The sequence below is a fragment of the Odontesthes bonariensis genome, chromosome 14, assembly GCF_027942865.1.
Source record: "Odontesthes bonariensis isolate fOdoBon6 chromosome 14, fOdoBon6.hap1, whole genome shotgun sequence".
Lineage (NCBI taxonomy): Eukaryota > Metazoa > Chordata > Actinopteri > Atheriniformes > Atherinopsidae > Odontesthes > Odontesthes bonariensis.
Genome location: NC_134519.1, coordinates 24618964 through 24638646, shown reverse-complemented (window position 1 = coordinate 24638646; position 19683 = coordinate 24618964). Strand labels below are relative to the sequence as shown.

The window sequence follows — 19683 nt, the reverse complement described above, 5'->3', positions numbered from 1 at the left end:
GATTATTTGCTGAAAACTGGGAATGTAGCAGGTCACAAGATAAGTCCGAGAGGACAAGAAAAACAAGCGAGCTCATTGTCAGAAAAGACAGCATGTATATCAGGACTGACTTATCCATCTGTCTATCTTGACTTGACATTATTTCTACTCTTTGTTAATGCTAATATTTGTATGTATTCTGAATAACTGCCAGAAATTAGTTCAACAGGGAAACTTACTCGACTATTTTTTTTAAATCACCGCTTAATCTAATTCAGGGTCCCTGGGGTGCTGGAGCCTATCCCAGCTGCCAATAGGCAAGAGGTGCGGTACATCCTGGTCAGAGCCAGAAAAAGAATAAGCGGAACAAAAAAACACAACACATTACCTGTGCTTGTGTTCTGTTGATTTTGATCCAGCCTGACAGCACTATAGAAGTGTTTTTGCTAAATTGCTGGAGTTTTTTTGTTTTTTGCCTTTGACAGTCATCAAAAACAACAGTCTGTAACTCGGAGGGTGGATTTCTGCTTTTGTAAATCTATATAGAAAGCATTGGATCAGTGAGGGATTAACTTTGGCATACATCTTTTTCTGCGTTACTCAGTATCTATACAAAAGAACACAGAGTGATTTAAAACACAGTGTGAACCTCTTTTTAGTTCCTCTACTGCTGTATAAATAAATGGATAACAGTGATGCAAATGCCCTCTGTGGAACACCAAAATAACACGTCACCAAAGCGCTGCAGGGAATCTTTAACATAAAAATTCATGAAATAAGTAGGTGCCACTGACAGGCTTTAAGAAGCAGCTGCAGCAAGTTCCCAATTTGCATTAACATATGCTGGAGCTGACTTCATTAAAGCTACAGGGGTAGACGTACAGTAAGAACAGAGACACAGGCGGAGGGGGGAAAAAAAATCCAAATGGCAGTGACCGAATGCTGGACATACAGTAGTGTTTTCTGTTGACTGACCACACGTGAACTGTTCATGTAAGAAGCTTCCCTGCTCAGATCAGACAGCTTGTCTCTGATTTGTTTTCTAGACTGAGCTAGTTTGCGGCTACAGCTTGAAATAATGTAATGAAATGTATGTTGTGTAATGGCAGCTATAGGCCTTTTGCACTCTGTATTGTTTGCTTGATCGTCACAAGAGCAGCAGCAGATTGGCATCAATTCTGAGGAGATTTTTCAGGGCACAGAGGGAGATGAGAGGACACAGCATACAGCAGCAGTTATGCAAGATGTCTTTGCTGCAACCTTTGTGCCTCAAACTTTCTGAACTCTCAGCCTGTCAGCTGTCTGTTCTTAACCCCCCCCCCCTGCTACTATTCCCTGTTTCATTTTTTAATTTACTCTCTTTTTCTTCCTAATCCCATGACTCAATTATTAGCCGCTTTGGTGTTGCCACCCAGTTTGATTCAGAGGGTCCTGTGAGAAGGTTGAAGGTTTTTATGGTCCCTGGGCACATTAAAGTCAAGGTTCTTGACTGGTTCTTTATTTCATTCAGATCTGTTGGTAATAACTTGCCACATATCAGCACTATCCTACATCCCTTTATTTACGCTCAGATTAGTGGATGCAAGCCACATCCTGAGGATTAATAAACTCAGCTGGTGGCAGAGACCTCTCATTCTGAGTTCTACTGTTGTTGAATAATTTCTGATGCTTTAAAAGTCAAACACCTCGAATCAAGACTGAAAACATTATTTTCACTTGCGTAATGTGAATGTGAAACCTGTTAGTTTTAACTTAGCTGCTTGTCTACAGCTTTCAACAACAATGTAACTGTAAAAAGACATAAAAAGGTTTGAAGAAACACAGCTGCGCAGATAATTACACATATCATACTGGTAAAAGTCTCATTTAAAGACCATAGAAGAGTGAAATGGCAAAAGTTGGCAGACATAAAGTTCACGGAAATGGTGTAACTCGGCACTTACAAAACAACGTGTTGACCTGCTCTATCAGGTCTATATATGACCCCACTGACATGGATTTTAGGGCTGGAGCGTCACCAACGTGATCACTTACATAAGGCAGTGCAAGAGAATAAATGGGGTCGGCCTGTTTACCAACCAGACCCAGAATCATCCGCGGCCACGACCTACATAGAATCTTCCACTTAGATGTTCAAATCTATAAATAACAGAAGTGATATGATGCGATGAGTTATTTTGATTAAAACACTTTTACTCATTGGAGCGTCATGCAGCGTGACTCATGAGTTCAGTGCCTTACTTTGTTAAAGTTTGTTCTCAAGTTTGTGTTGATCGGGTATCGAAAAGTTAAATGCAAACAGGTGTTTCCTAAAAGTAAAGAAAAACTAAACGGCATTATATCTTATAATTAAGTGAGGAAGGCCTGTACTGCATGCTCATATGAACAGGACCTTTTTATAGTTGCATTAATGACCGACACATGTTTTGCAGTCAATTAAATTCTTCATATGCAGAACTTAGAAATAACCTAACTACAGGGACAGGCAGAGGTCTTAACTGCGTGTGGCTCAATTATGTCCTCAACAACACAGAAATAAACACTTCTTGGCAGCAGGTGCAGAGACATCTTGTGTAAGAAAATCTGTCTTTAAAAGAAGCTGTGTTACAAGTATTTGAGCGAGCTCATAGTCGGCTGATGTTTTACATAGTTAAAAATACAAATCTTAAAATATGTCAAGTTTTGATCACAGGAAATCTCTGAATCTGGAGGTTTAAGTTCTTGACAAAACTGAAATCATCTCTTACAAATTGGTTCATTGGAATACTCGAACGGGTCTTTTATATTGAGAAAAATTCAAAAGGCTCAACTTTTGTTTGATTCTTTTTACTCGACACTCTGAAAAAGCTGGATGGTGGGCTGGTGTGCTTGTTGAACTCTTTTAGCAAAGAGGCGTGAAAACAAAGTTAAGTTACTCGACACAATACCACAAACGTTAGATCGTTAGCTGTTCCAAATATGTTGGCTTAACTACAGTACTAAAGGGAGCAAAGTGAATAGAGTTGGAGTTTGCATTCATTTGCATAAAGATTAATCGATTTCAAACAACTTTCCTTGCGGCATGACCAGCTAGAGAAAGAGATTCTTTGTGTTTGCTCTACAAATGGATCCTCAGCATAAAAGAGACTGCTTTTGACAGGAAATACAATAGCATAAGCTAAAAAGGTCTGAGTGTGATGAAAGTTGTTTGTTTCACAGTCCAGCAGTCTCACTGAAGTTGACTCACACGTGTGGCTGAAACACACTTGACGGCTTTTGTCTTTCGCTTTTCAGATTGTTGCACGCCTGCCCGCCTTTAGGTTTTAAAGTGTGGGACTTTTGTTGCCACAGTGAATGAGGTTGAGGGTCGGTTTAACCAGGTTGACTCATCTTCATATTTTTGGGTTTCTGCTTTTGTCGTTGTGCATCGTCTACTATTCAATAGCCGCAAGTTGGCAGATGTTGTGAGGTCATAACAGTGTTTGCGATTGTCAGTGCAGACACACACACACACTGAAAACATCTCCTGAATGTGTGTTTCTCTGTTGATGAGCCATGTGGAGAACTTCATGGCGGTTAAGTTGATGTATTTTGAAGACATTCGTCAGGATTTCCCTTTTTGTCCTGTCTTTTTTTTTTTTTTCACTTTTTATTCAAACATACTTACTCAGTATGGTTTCGCTAAAAATGTCTTACAGCAGCAATATGTTTGCTCTCACAGTGAAATCTGAAAACAAGGACAAGCAGGAGAAGACAGAATTCATCTCCAGCAAGACAGACAAGTTCGACACCTTTGACAAGAAGGAAGAGCAGCAGAAGAAGGACATGAGCCCGGACAAAAACCAGAAGTCTGAGAAGATCCTCAAAAATGAAGACAAGATGGAAAAGATAAATGCAGAGAAAAATGACAAGACCAGCGAGAAGGCAGAGAAAGCAGACAAGCCTGAGAAGATCAACAAAGATGAGAAGAAGGAAGAGGACAAGAAGCCGGCTGAGATAAAGGAGAAGAAGGAGGAGAAGAAGGAGGAGAAGAAGAAGGAGGAGAAGGCAGGGAAAGGCACAGCCAAATCTCCTACAGGCAACGGCAGCAAGACCTTGCCAAGCCCTGACAGCAAGAGCAAGGTCAGTCTCTCTCTCACTCTCTCTCTCTCTCTCTCTCTCTCTCTCTCTCTCTCTCTCTCTCTCTCTCTCTCTCTCTCTCACACACACACACACGTCTGGTTTATTTTCCCCGGGCAGACTCTGTGGACACTGACACAGTACATTTCCTAGCCCCTTACCCCATTCCTAATCATCACAGCTGAATGCCAAACCCTAACCGTAAACCTAAATCCGACTAGAACCTAATTCTAACCACAACCATAAACCCAAGTCTTAACCCTCATAATTCACTCGGTACCTGTAGGGAAAGATTTGCTGTCCCCACGTTTACAGGAAGTCCCAAAAGTTGGTGAGAAGTCAGACTTTTCTGCCATGTGGGAAAAACAAATATATACACGCACAGAGTCATCCCTACAGAGAGATTCACACAGTCAATGCGGCAGGGGATCCTGAGGTTGCAGAAAAGGTCTCGTCACTTCAAGGTCAGATGTGTGCCTGGGGAGATCCACATCTGAGATGTGAGCTTCATTTCACATCCTACCTGTGGAAAGATCACTTCATTTCATTTGATGCTTTTATAATTTACTGCTCATAAGCACTCTAAGGTGGCTATAAATTGCAAATTGAATTTGATCATTTATGGCCTGTTTTTTGATTCCCACATGGTTGCTGCCTGTGCTGGCATATTGCATTGCATCGCTTGCATTGCTGGGATTTCATTGCTGCTTTATTCTTTCTTTCTTTCTCTGTCCTCCTTTTTCTACCGTTCTTTCCTTTCCTTCCCTGCTTTCCTTTTTTTCATTCACTGCTATTTGGCTTCTTTCGATACCATTATCACCAGGCTGATGTGGGTTCTGCCAAACCAAACTCAGCCAAATCGCGCCCCTCCACCCTCTCCACCAATGACGAGGCTAACTCAGCCAAACGCCCCTCCCCAACTACAGCTAATAAAAAAAGCCCCACGCCCAAGGCAACTACACCCACTGCTGCCAAGCGGCCGCCTGCAACAACTGGTTCCAACAAGGCTACCAAGGTGAGTTGAAAACACATATATGTCTCCTCTGTTCAAACAGAATGAATAGGCAGTATATTATGTTGTGAAGACGGGATGGGCGACCATTTCTGGTCTGCATTCTTTATTAGGGTGTTTGTTTTTGCGAACTTTTGAAGTGTTTACAGAAGCATCCCATTTCAGATCATGCATTCTACTGTGTGAACCATTTGGCTAGAAGCATCCTTTCAGACCATTTAGTGATACCCGTATACTGTGCATAAGTAAGGCTTGTAAGTGTTTGACTTTCCGACAAGGATTTCTTTTTACAAACATCTTTTCCAGAAAATTGGTATTTATTTAACAAATACAATTCACAGGAATTGAGTTTTGATGTGTTCACTGACTAACTCAAATGTATTTTGAAAATATAAACAAATTTAAACATAAGTTGGGAGAGAGTCATGTTTACTATTATGTTACGCCACTCTTATGTACTCAGTGTGGAAACAGAGTACACTGTCAATCTGTGTCAGCTGGTCAAATATGTCTCTTCAAAATTCCAATATACAGTACTCTACATCACCTTAATCCACCAAGGTCACCCGTGCCCAGGACGTAGATGAACTCCCACACCATCATAAACACTGGCTTTTTGCATCTTTCGCTTCTAACAGGCTTGATGGTCTTTCTCATTTTTTTCCCAAAGGCAGCTGAAACAGGGACTCATCTGTCCACAGAACACATGTCCACTGTCTTCTTGTCCATCTCTGAGGAGCTTGTGCCTTGAGAATTCAGGAGCATTTGTGCAAAGAGTTCACGTGGCTTCCTCTGTGTGTGAGGAAGGTGATAAGGAGTGTTGACCTGTGTTGGGACACAATCGTTTTTATACCCAAACCTCAAAATTTGAAAGTTTGTTTATATTTTGTAAAAGCAATTAAGTTGGTCAATAAAGTTACTGAAAATGTTTTCTGATGCACAATAATAGCAGCACCTTAACTTCAATGATGATTCATTGACTAGATATTTCACATTAACACGTTTAGCTCATAAATCTGTATTGTTTTATATTTGCTGGAGTACTTGGTGATATACGAGGAAACCTGCAGAGGAGTTGGCAAAAGATTTTAGTTGTCTCATTAATAAGCAGAAATGTGTAAAGATATTGCCAAGAATGGGTCAAGACAGATGTGGGAGAAATTCACTCCTCAGTTTGAGATCCACCAATGAGGCCTTGGCAGATGGGGATGATGATCAGAAAGCCAGTAAGAGCATATCATATCTTTGGAGCCTTCAGCAGTGAGTAAGTATGGGCATGTAGTCACAGCTTCAAACTGAGCACACTGTGTCCTGTTGAACTTGCCCTGCTTGATCTCCTATAAATATAAGAAACAGGAATATGGGGTGCTTTGAGTTCTTACAAATTGAGACACCTAAAAGGTGTTTATTTTTCCAGACTAATCTCTTGCCTGATAAAACTTTTAGAATCCCTTATGGTCCTGCTTGGCCTCAGACATTGCTTACAGTCCCCCTGTCCCAAATCTAATTTTGAATCTCACAATATTAAAGGCTCAGTCTCCTCCCTTCTTTCCTTTCATCGCAGTTTTCAGGAATCTTTCTGATTTCTTTCTTATTTTTCCAACCGTCTTTACTCTCTTTAATTCTATGCTCAGCTTCTGTTCTGGTTGCACGATTAAGCCTTTTATCGTGCCGCATACCAGGATATTATTGCTTCGTGCACACAGCTGTGGATATGTGTACACCTAAATGGTGGTACACACGTTAATGCTCAATAAAGCACAGACCGACAGCTGCTTACCTCTCCTTTCTTATGATTTCCAGACTCCAGAAAATGGTGCCACTGAGAAACGCCCACCTGTGTCAAAGGCCGCACCCACCCCCCGTCCCAATGCCAATAAGAATGGCTCCTCTGCAGCAGCTGCAAGCAAAACCGCAGGTACATGCACACAGTTCGACATCACCTCCTCCAGCATGTCCACAGTGTCTCTGCCTGAGTCGCTGATATCACCTGAATGTGGGATACAAACTGTTGTCTCAGACAGTGTCTTCGATCGGACGTTTGGCATTGCAACATTCTCTACTACAGAACTTGAACTCTCTACAGTAGCTGGAACAATGACTCACAATGGCACCACTCCAGGCTAACAGGCTAACTGAATCGCTGCCATATGTTGCACTTTATCAGATTCAAGAGCTGCTTTTTTAAGACGCCACACTGGTGTTTTTATCTGCACATCACAAACACTATCTCACCTCTCGAAGAAAAGGGAGCTATGAGTCAACCTGTGACTTGTTAGTCAAGCAGACTGTTTATATACTTCAACACCCTCAGAGAATCTGATTCACTCACCCAGTTCACAGTTATCAGTGTTATGCACCCCAAAGTTCAGATTTCTTTTTAGTTGCTTGAGTGGGCGCAGTTGTTCCAACTATTGCCCCGCTGGCAGCAATGTAGTCCAAATCTACTATCCCACAATGGCACTATTACAAGCTGCATTTCCCATTTTTACAGGATGAACACAGTGGGCCTTCTGTCACGAGTGACTTCAGGAGCAACCTGACAAGAGCTTCTTGACTCTCAGGAACACATTTATAGTGCATTCTTCATCCATACTCTCATGAGAAAAACGACCGCCTCTTTAGCTGCTACATGTTCATGCTACATTTTTTTAACTTTATCTTTATGTTCACATCTCTTAATACTCATTCAAAGTTGAAGTCTTGAAGTGGAAAAAGGCCCAGCATCACATTATAATGAGAATGGAGTATAACTAATAATTAATCATCTCAGATAAAGAGATTAGAATAGGGACGAATAGAAATAGATAAGGTAAGTGGAAAGAAAAATCTCATTTTGTACGTAAGAGATTGAAAATTAGATCTGGTAGAGCAGATATTATCAGGGAGCTAATTCTACCCATCTTTATACAGTAAACAATGGAATATATTTCATTTGCTCTACAGTGATATTTGGTATTTCATATGTTCTTTTTGTGGGTTTTTACTCAATCTTAGTCTATAACTGCAAAGTTACTTTAAAAGTTAGAAAATACAGCTGTAAAAAAAATTTAAATGTCTATTTTGAAGTACACAATTTAATCATCACCAGGTGTTTGTCAGTGAGTTTTAGGAAACAACTGTTTTACTCCTAGAGGCAGTGTCAATGAGTGTGATGTGACAAAACCCAAACATGAAATGTGATGCAATACCGAGGGAACGAGCTAAAAGCGCCTCAAAATGTTCAGACGTCATTTTATTTTATGCCAAAAATCTGGAAGCATGGAAGGGAAGTAAAACTCGATGCAGCCAGCTGACAAGCTGACAGAACTTTGCACCCCATTAGTCACTTTAATTTTAATAAGTAATACTATCACCAACATGAGCAGTGTTTACTGAGTGAAAAACATCGCACATTATGGGGTCATGTATGCACCTGCCCATAAACTGCATAAACTGCAGCAGCTTAAGAATATAAGTACTTTGTGAAAGCTCCCAATGTCGTGCTTTAAATGCCAACATTAGTCTTTTTTTTTCTACTCACAGCAAACAAGAATGACAAGACCGAGAACAAAACAGGAGAGGCCAAGAAACCCAAGACTACGGGTGAGAAGAGTTAAATGAATAATGTTAATGGGAGGTTTTGTGATCCTGCTATTTAGTTCAAAACTGCTTTTATGCTAAACGATTCATTTACACATGCAAAACCTTTCCGATGCATTGCCAGTACATTATTAAGGGACGTATTGTATTAAGTTAAAGGATTACGCGTTGACCAATATCGGTTCTTTGGTGGAAAAACAGAGAGACAACAAGCTTACTCTTTTCTGAGGGTTTATTTGTTCAGCTGGGCTGTCTATATCAACTTTCTCAACATTCATTTCTAGATTCATCCCATATCTCACAAGGGTCCCAAGTGTTCCAGTAATTGTCACTTATATTTGATATATGTGATATATTTCATTAAGAAATGATCAAAAGATTTTTTCCCCTCTCTCTGTAGCCCGTCCTCGTCCGGTATCCACCGCCGCACCTGCTACCCCAGCTGCCTCCACTAACGGTGAAGGCACATCCGCTCATCGCCGCCGGGTCATTACCAAACCGCCTGTGCCCAAGCAGACCCCAATGGAAAAGAAGCCGGCAGTGCCCCGTGCTCCCCGAACCCCCCGACCCATTAATGCTCCAACACCGGACCTGAAGAACGTGCGCTCCAAGATCGGATCTATTGACAACATCAAGTACCAGCCTGGAGGAGGAAAGGTAGGACAAAGCAGGCGGCAGAAGCGAGGTCTATGAATAATTCCGAATTGAGTTGTAGCTGTCAAGATTCCTAATATGAAGCACAATGATTGTTTTGTATCAGTAGATGAATTGGCACGAGGTGGTTTGTAGTTCAGGTGGCTGCTGTGTGCCGTACATCATAATAACATGTCACTCAGAAGGCTTCCTCTACACGAGGAACAGAGCAGCTGTCAGAAAAGATAACAGTCACTCTTCCCTTGAGAAGTTCATATGGTTTTGAATTTCAACTCGTTTAGGGAATATTAGCTGCCAAGTTTGCTAAGAAGTGTTGCAGGAGGTTCGTAGTTCATGTGCTCTGGCATCAAGAAATTCATGAAATCTTTATCATGATATGAAATGGGTCTCCTGCAGGATCTGAAATGCCCCAAAACCAGAAATAGTGAAAAAAAAAAAAAAAAAATGTTAATTATTAAAAGAAAATAGATGTTAAATCAAACAGGTTATGTGAACATGTGATTGTAAATATAAGAGATATGGCAGGGGATCACTAGCTTGACGACAAACATTTCAGCCATTTGCAAGTTCTCCATCTACATTACATAACATTATTCAATGATTCGAGGAATCTGTATGAAGGGAATGGCCGTAAGACACGTGAACAGTCAGTCATCAATGGCTCATACAACTACATGAACAAATGATAACTAAGAAAAACCACAATGCTTACTTACAGTTAGTCACAAAAGCCACTTTAAACTTAACTGTGCCAAAAAGAAGCCCCCATGTTAGCCCCGACTTCTCTGGGCTCAATGTGAAATGCTTATCCTTGAATCAGTGTTTGCTTTGTCCCTCCTCCAGTGTTGACGTGGCACGGTCGGTATAATGTGGTGGTGTGCCAAGGAGGGAGGATGGCATTATTTTATGTGAATTTTTCACTCCAAGGTTACAATATCAAAATGATCCTTTAATTATTCTTCATTTCCAGTACATGGCCATAAATGTTACACACTGGAACTTTAACAGCAAATGTTATCCATCATGTTGTGTGACACAAAACTGATCCTACTCTTATATAAAAAAAAAAAAATAAAAAAAATGTTTGTCTGTGATAATGCCAACTAATTGGCACTAATTAGCATAACTGGCCAGAATTCTCTGTTTTAAAATCCATCGTGACTATTTCTGCCGCGCAACGCTGCACTGCAGTGCATCTCTGCTGATTTTCCACGGTTGTGATTTGATTTCAACATAGTAAAGAAGCTTAGCTCACATTCTTTCATCTTTTTTACTAAAATGTCTGGCTGATGTTTGAGATTCACAAATGTGGGGTGTTTCTATTCCGTTAGAATCTGCGAGCCCAAGATGCTCTCTTAAATTCTAAAAGACTCTGCATCCCTATAATAGCCAGGAAATTCAAAATGTATTGAAACTATTCAAAAGAATTCACTATCTTAAATTTGTGTATTCGTAGCGTCATTTCTGAACCAGCGAGCCTGACTGAAATGGAACTGTTAAGAATTGTTCTCAGAAGATGACAACGATACATCTCTGTGATTACATCTTTCCCTTTTCCGGCTTCCGTCTGCCACCAACCTTCTATTGTCTCATCTTTCTGCTGGTTTCCCTTTGTCTGTCACTTTAGCATGCAGGACTATCAGTATTCGTTATTGTCTAACGCCGCCATGCAAATTATGTTTCTCACCCATCAGTCTCACACTCTGAGTGCCCCGCTCTGGCACACACACACAGACACTTTGCAAACAGTGATAAAGTGTACCTGTGCATGTGAGCTACCTTCCTTTCCCTGCGATAAAGTTTCCACCGCATCATGTGCTGTCTTGAATCAGGCATCTGACTGTGTTACACGTCCTCCATGTTTGTGGCAGTCTGTCTTGGGGAGAGGATTGCGCTGTCACTTTGAATCACAGACATGATCCATTGCTTACTTGCCATTCCTTGTGATAATATGTCAGTCCACTTTTGTTCAGCCTCAGATTGAGAAAGTTAGATTGCTGCATTGTGTGTCTTTGCATAAACTAATTCAGAATTTTTTCCTTTCACAGTTCCTTTCTAGCGAATAGCTGATTAAGCTGATTGAAACTACTCCCATATTTTTATAGTGAGATTGGGGGGTTATATTTTGGCATTTTGGGGTGAACTGGTCCTATAAATAGCCACAGAGGTCGATTGAAGGGTCGAAAAGTTCCCCTCTATGAGGCCAAAATTAGCACAACCAAATATTTGAGAAGGCTGGTATTTAAATAAAGCTCCAGTTTGTTCATTCACTCAGGACCATTGTACTGCCATCGCCTTGGGCTTAAAGTTCCTTTGTTAGGCTAATCAGTCTATATATATATATATATATATATATATATATATATATATATATATATATATATATAGAGAGAGAGAGAGAGAGAGACACATCTGTTTCTGTATGTTTTCATACTCGATACTAATAGCTGAACTAGTTCTAGTTTCATGTTTAGCAAGCAAACTTGAACAATGTGGAAAGCCTGGTTTCTAAATTGTTGAATTATTCTTGTAAAGAACAAACACTACAAACTGGGTTTAATGTAATTTTGCATTTCTTGTAGTGGATCATCTTTAAACCATACATGAATCATCTTTATGTGTTTTTTATCTTTTCTGTCTGTTTTTGTTCCACAAACAACTTAAGATTTGCCCATTCTTGCTTTATCATCCTCTTTCCGATTCAAAAACATGACCCTACTATAGGCTAGAGGTCACCGAACACGAACAAGTTGTGGCCCTGGATCACAAATCAAACAGACTCCTGTTGATATTAGTTTATCTATTTCAATAATTTCCGTCCAGCAGGACCCTTTCCATCGTCAGTATTTAGGAATATGACCATCGTCTGAACATTGGTTCACTTCAGTGTTGTTTGATATTTTCATTCTTCTGATGTTTCTCTGTGCTGATATTTAATTGTGTCTTGTCACTTACACCATGCAAATCTTAATCGATTGATATTAATCCCCTGCAGTTCATTGCCATGTTTTTTTTAAGTGCTCCATCTGCTGCAGTTTCCTTCCATTTTAATGGTTGCCACCATCCATCTGATACAGTCCACCTGATCCTCCCGCTCAACTGGCCCACAAATAAATCTGATGTCTAATCTGCGCAACTACCAGCCGTTATTTAAAGTTTTTCATAAATCCACACCTTTTGCTCATGGAATTGGTTCACTTTTAATCTTTTTGATCCAAGCCAGGTTTTTTTTTCCATGCAGTCTTCTGTTTGACTGGCTGTAGCAGCCCATGCACTCATCTGATAATTTTCAGCCTCATGCTCCCGCCCCTCCTCCTGCTCTTCCACCCCGTTGTGCTGTAGCGTGTGGTTGGTTGGAGGTTGTATTGACCAAGGGGCTGGTTGTTTCCCCAGGTCTCCTCCACTGCGAACAACAAGACATCAGACCCTTCCACCCCTGCCGCCAAGGCCAAAGTGAGTCCCCGCCACTTCACACACCACCTCTTCCTCCCTCCTCCTCTCTGCATTCACCGCATACACAACCCATTCTAATTCCACCCAGAACACACCACACCATACAGATGAACATGACCATCAGTCCACAGAGCAATTTTCACTTGTTTAATTCATCATTAGTTGTATTACTAAACAACAGTTGTCTTAAAACATATAAAGATATATGTGAGCTCAGCTAACAGGTCTTGTCGTGACAAATATGCTTCGTATAGAAGTCTGATCTTTCGTTTACATTAACTGGCCCTGACGTCTTGCAGCAAAGTGTTGTACGTCTGACCATTTTTAATCTTGTGTTAAAAAAAATACAACTAACATGTGAATCTGTTTGTTATTAGAGTGACAATAGCAAAAAATAAAGATTCCAACAAGAACAGTGGTTCTTATCCTGTAGTGACTATACTCTTTAATTAAATCACAGTACTGTTTATATATATACATATACAGAGCTCTAGCTCAGACAGAAATAGCATTTCGAGCTTGATTTGCCGTTTAATCAAACACATTTGAGCAGGGTTTTTTTTACCGCGAGCTTCATTTCAATACATCGAGAACCAAAAAGCATCCTCTTTCTTAGTTGACCAGCGCCATCATTCACAAATATCCATTTCCATACACACTTTCAAGTGACCCACCTTGTTCAATGTGGCTTTTTGTATAAAACAGAGTTCCAGCTGTGCTCCTGTGTTGCCCCAAGCTTGACCCAAAGTTATCACTGGCTTTAGGGGGCTTTGGATGAATAGCCTCTCAGGGCGTTTTGCACAGTTCTACATGCTACTGTGCACACCATAAAAAAGAGCAAGATAAAAAAACTAACTGACAATAAAGTCTTTCTTCTAACCTTCAAAAACGCAGCTCAAAAAGAAAGCTGCCGTACACTGAAGGCAAGGAATGATAAAATAAATAAACAACACATTCTACATGATGTGATTCTCTTCACTGGGGTGATTTTTGTAGATTTGTTCACTGTGCTCAGTAGATTTGCCAGATCAAAAAGCTATGGTGTGTATGCATCAGTATTTACAAAAAGATTATGTTAAATCTTTCAACTTGTTGCACCCTGTGGAACATGGCTGCTGTTTTTTTTCTCCCACAGTTGCTGTAATGCAGCAGAATATTGTCAGCACCCCGCAGTGCCCCTTAAGCTTGCTAGCCACCATTTGAGTCATTCCTTACGGATAAGGTGGTATTATGAACCCAAACTCCACAGCAACTGGAGCTGTCCTCTTGAAATCAATTAGGATGTTTACGATGCGCTATTAAAGGGAAAAAATACTGAGAGGAAAATTGTGTTTACAAGGCTACTGCTCTTTTTGTGTGTGCGTGTGTCTGCTAAGTGTTAAGTGCATGTGTGCTAACTGCTCAGTGAGTCATCCGTTGCTGGTGCCACCTGCGTCATCATGCCATTTTAATCCAGGAGAAGGAGACTTAAAACAGACACAAAGAGACTGGATGAAGGTGTCTGGATTGTTTTTTTTTGTGTTTTTTTTTTTTTTTTCAAATTACAACCACAAAGAAAAGCTGATATCAAAACAGTTTGAGGATTTAATTTCATGTTGTATGGATAGAGGGATACTTTTGATTCCTCGGCGGTTGAACGATAATAACAAGGAGCTTTGTTTGATTCGAAGAAGATAAGACATTTATTTAGTCATTAGGGGGACACAACTAGAGTCTGTTTTTAAAAATATCCAGTGCTGAAATGCTCAGCTTTACAACATAAATAATCATGTTTACAGTCTTGCACAAAAATCTTGTTTTGGTCTCTGCAGCCAAATTTCTTGTTCAAGTAAACTGTGTAGGGATGATTTTTAATAAATCCCACAATTTACTTTTTAGTGAGGTTCAACTTTTTCTGCATTTTTTGAGCATGGCTGCTTTGAGTGATGGGTAAGTGCTGTGTCTTTTAACTACTGGGGACTTGCAAAGTGTCCTGAGTTTTCAGTCCAATCCAAAGTATGAAGCACATCCATCGAGGCTACTGTATGACAACCTCAAGGCTTCAGATCAATAGTCCACAAACCATGGGGCAACATCATGGTGACTACATCTATCTATATATAAATATGTATATATTCATGGGTTCCCAGCATTCAGTGACTATGCATTTAATCAAAATATGTATCAACTATATTTTTGGTGCTCCTAATTAAATGTAATTTAATATTTGTTGTGTTTATCCTTTTCCACAACTGTGAGACTATTTACAGTCAGCAGTGCCTTCAGCCACTGTCAGACAGGAGACACCTAACATTAGTGGCTTAAAAAGCCACTAGTAAAAAGCTTTGTGTCATACAGACTTTTGATCTTAGTCTTTGCTTTATTTTTCCTGTGACTCATAAGCTGGTGTCTCTATTCTACACCCCATGCAGACATCCTGGTGAACCAAACAATGCAACATGCACTTTGAGTTTGTATTTTTCAAAGAGCTGCGGTACAGACTATTTTTTTTCCTATGAAATAATTTACTTAATGAAACCACCCTCAGAAAAGAAGCATCTTTTTTTCACTTGTTTCCTTTGTGAAGAGCAGCATGTGTTAACACAAAATCCCAGACTGCTCAGGAGGGTTGCAAAGGGGTGGAAAATTACTGGTAAATTTCCAGAAACCTTCCAAGGGAACTTTAGTTTAGGAATTTTGGAAAAATTCCTCCACACATCAGATGCCGTATATAGTATAAGATTACCAAAAAAAATGTGTAAGAAAAAACAAATGCAATACCATACACAGATAAACAGATAGTTGGCAGACGAAATGGAATGGTCTTCAAAATATTTTTGTCTATCCGGAGGCAGAAGAAACCGCATCAAATTTTAGATAGCTGGCACCATGATAAGATAGCCATTTTGATTAAATGGTCCTAGCTAGCTTACATTTAGTATATCTGGTTTTACCAGTTAGCTAGCAACTATATGAACACATTCTGAATTAATAGTTGTGAGTTAAATTTAACACCATAGATCAAATATATCTACATCATAATATATCAAAACTTATTTGGGCTTATATGTGTGACTTGAATTGTCTGTGTCTGTGCTGTGCGCTCAAAAAATGTAGCTGTTCAGAATTCTAGAAATCATCTGTGCATGTGATGGAGGAATGCACAAAGCATTTAGGAAGTGCAGCCTCAATAGCCCTACAGTAAGTAGTGTGCTATTTGCCTGTGGTTGATAGCAAATAAATACTACATTTTATTTGCATCAGATCTGATTTGGTTTTAGATTATGGTACAATATATATCTTTTACTAACTATATTTAATTTCCCAACTTTCAGTTTAGAAAATGTCTGGTTCATTCCCATAAATTAATATAGATTCCCCTTAATTCCCATGGAAAGTTTCCAACTTTAAAAATTACCTGAAGTTTGCAACCCTGCTGGCCAGTAAAATATTTTGTTGCATGTGCTCTGTCCCATCTTCCACTGTCAGTCCTGTGCTGTTTTAATTGTAGCTCATGCTGTTATGGAAGCACTCTGTTGTTATTGAGTTGCTATTTTCATCTTTTTGCACTTCAACATACTCTTTCTAAGAATTTGCAGTCAAGAATCCCATTAGCTTCTTCATTTAGAACCACACTTCCTTACATGATATCTTAAATGCATTGTTTTTTCATTGACAAGTGCTGATTGATTATCACATAACAATCACTGAACTAATACATAGAAGGAGTAGTATGATTTGAATAACAGAATCTCTTCCATACTTACAGTAGAAGGCTGCTCTGTTTTCTATCAACTACAGCTGCCGGCTGATCTGCTCTTTTCTGGTGCCCTTGTCTGCCTTTCACACCTTTCTTTCTATCACTTTTTCTTTTTCTTTCTTTGTTTCTTTCTATCTTGTCTGTGTGTCTGCTTGCCTGTCTTTAGGTTCAGATAGTGCACAAAAAGCTGGACTTCAGCCACGTCACCTCTCGCTGTGGCTCCAAGGACAATATGAAACATGTCCCTGGAGGTGGCAATGTAAGTACTGCTGGAGCTGGAAGCAGAATCTGGTTAGGGTGGATGCAGACTTGGTAAATCTGGTAGATGATATGCCAGTTAACATTGGATTTGGCTCTATGTTTGCATATTGTATCACAATGGTACAGTATGGCTGGTACATGGCTTTTAAAACAAGCAAATTCAGGCCATCTACACTCTTCAGCCTTGCTTAAACAATCATGAGACAATCAGCCATATGTTGGTAAGAAATCTAATCTCTATAGTTTACAATTGTTATACTGTATCCATAAATCTTCCCTGATTGGGCCTCTGCAGACAGGATTAGAGAATGTAAGCTCAACATCCATCAGGGCTGGAAGCAAATGGAGTTCAACTATAAAGCGCTCTCTTCCTGTATCAAACATTTACATAAAAGCTGATCGTTTCCAAAGAAATTCGAAATTAATGCATTAATTAGCACATCAGTGGCTTCCACTGTGTGCACTTCTGATTGATTTCACTTTAAGTGAGCTGACCGCAGGCTTTGGTATCCACCCCTCCAGATGTCGTTTCCATGTGCTCTAAACACCTGCACTATCGTGTTCCATTTCTTGGCTGCTCTCACAACCAACCATCACAGTTTAGTTCATAAAATGCTAAAGACATACCAGGAGTAGCTCACCCCCAGTCAGATGCACTGATTCACTATATCAGCAACTGCTCAGTTTAAAAACTATAATCACCCTCTGGGTATATATATATATATATGATGATGGTATTCCTTTTAAGTGAGAAAATACCGACTGTGCTTATGTGTCAATAAACACTATTTTATCATGTGATTATGTTTCCTCATGTGCCTGCATCATGACTGCCTCGAAAAGCAACAGATCTGGAGATTAAACAAAAACTATTTGCCCAGGTTTTCTGCAATTTGCCATGTGTGTGACTTCTGCTAAGAATTGGAATGTAACATCTGCCTTGTTCCCACCCATACCTTTTATTATCTGGACTGTTGTTATTAACAAGCACCTAATGTAATTCCTCCAGGAGTTACATTGGGTTCTATTCATATTTATATTTATTTCTGTTTAAACCAAAAACACACATATGATACACAACTCAAACCAAAATATGGACAAAATACCTGTATGTTGTTGCATCCTCATTTTAAAAGGCTTGTTTTATCTTAATTAAACAAATTAAGATCTGTGTAGTGATACATGGTATCAATATCACGGTAAAAGGTTCCTTGGAATTTACTTTAGAGCACCAATATTCAAATTCTCTGTGTTTACCAAAGTCACCAGGGTGTTTCCACCATAAAGGATGTGTTTTGAATATATTAAAACAAGCTGTCAAGTGTTCAAATATGTCACAATGTTGATAGATGACCCTTTCAAGCTGCCTCCAATGTGTCAAAGCTTATGGTCAAGCACACCATAACAAATGAAAATGGTTTGTGTACCCTATGGTCATGGTCGGCTCACCACTTCTCCTCCTGTCGGTCATCAAACTTGGAAATCCGACTAATCTAAGCACACAATGTCAGCTCTTTATATCAGTCAAGGCCAGCTTCTGGCAGATTACTAAGTAGAAGGAACACACACTCGTGCTGTTACAATGATCTAATAACTATTGTTCACACAATTCAGTTATAGCTTGCCCTGAACTTTCTGCATGAATGGAGCATCACCCAGCCTATCAGAACAAAATAAGTAGGCTAAAAAAAAAAAAACTGGTCAAAAAAGAGAATCAGCGTTGTTAGTCTGCAAAGCATTTGTTGTGTTTGTGCTACCCTCTCGCATACTGAATAAGTAAAAGTATACGTGAAAATAAATAAATCAGGTGCATGGTAATAAATAACGGACAGAGTGGATGCCAAAACTTGCCTTGCACTTCATATGGTGACTTAACAGGCAACATTATGTTCTCTTCTTTCTCCAGGTGCAGATCTTGAATAGGAAGGTTGATTTGAGCAAGGTCACATCCAAATGTGGCTCCAAGGACAACATCAAATACAAGCCAGGTTCAGCTTTAAACTTAAGCACTCCCCTGCTTTTCCTCCCCTAAAATTCTGCTTTGTTCCAATGCGTTCTCACACTAATCTGCATTTGCAGGTGGTGGTGACGTGAAGATCGAGTCCCATAAGCTAAACATTAAAGCCAAGTCTAAGATTGGATCCCTGGACAACGTGGGACCAGGCGGCGGGCAGACCAATGGACATAAGGTCAAACTTTAACACAATCAGTATTGTTGTCAGCTCAAACACGGTTACATTTTCTGCTTCTGCTGACTCACTGTGCTGTTACTGGCTGACACCACTAGATGGTGTGGGAGCTAGAGAGATGAAAATTAGAAAAACTTTTTTTGTTTTGTTATTTCTGTCCCCCCCTCTGTGTGCCCTTGGTCTTGTCTATATTTTGCTGCAGGAGGAGAAAACAGAGGAGAAGACATCTCAACCCCCAAGTGGCGCTACAACAACAGGACCAGCAGACGTTGCTAAGGCAACGGCACCAGGAGGTGTTGCTAAGGAGAATGGCATGAAGGAGCCCGCACCCACTCCTTTTGGGGGAGACGGACTGAGGGAGCCCCTTAGCATAGACAAACGCATCACTGAGACAAGTGGGTGTAAACACACACACACAAAGCTTTCATTTTAACAGCATAAAGGGCTTATTTAAGATTTTTACCAGCTGACCATTTGCAAAACAGTGCCCTTAAAGGGGAACTCCGGGGCATTTGAAGCGTGTTTCCATTGCTAGAGGTTGTCAAATAATGATAGTAGGACACAGAGAGGTGCGTATCTGCGCTCCCTGTGTGAAGATCGCTCTGTCCGCACAGCATGTCATGCGAGGCTAATACGTGGTGGCTAAGGGGCAAGCGCTAACCCTTCCACGTAAAACAACAACTTGCACACTGCAGAAACGTCACACCACTTTATAA

The 19683-nt window shown here is 40.1% G+C and overlaps 1 protein-coding gene across 7 annotated transcripts in view; it reads left to right on the top strand.

Annotated features, from left to right (window-relative positions):
- Positions 1–19683, top strand: part of map4l (microtubule associated protein 4 like) — a 91703-nt gene that overhangs the window by 62913 nt on the left and 9107 nt on the right. For 3 of the 7 annotated variants that reach the window (XM_075483733.1, XM_075483731.1, XM_075483737.1), the window contains 10 exons: positions 3680–4080; positions 4901–5092; positions 6893–7007; positions 8615–8674; positions 9072–9328; positions 12719–12778; positions 16684–16776; positions 18685–18766; positions 18858–18967; positions 19170–19362. In XM_075483733.1, the coding sequence (XP_075339848.1) occupies positions 3680–4080; positions 4901–5092; positions 6893–7007; positions 8615–8674; positions 9072–9328; positions 12719–12778; positions 16684–16776; positions 18685–18766; positions 18858–18967; positions 19170–19362 (1563 nt within the window). The remainder of the gene's footprint in view (positions 1–3679; positions 4081–4900; positions 5093–6892; positions 7008–8614; positions 8675–9071; positions 9329–12718; positions 12779–16683; positions 16777–18684; positions 18767–18857; positions 18968–19169; positions 19363–19683) is intronic. The other 4 variants (XM_075483736.1, XM_075483732.1, XM_075483734.1 and 1 more) reach the window with 4 other exon arrangements.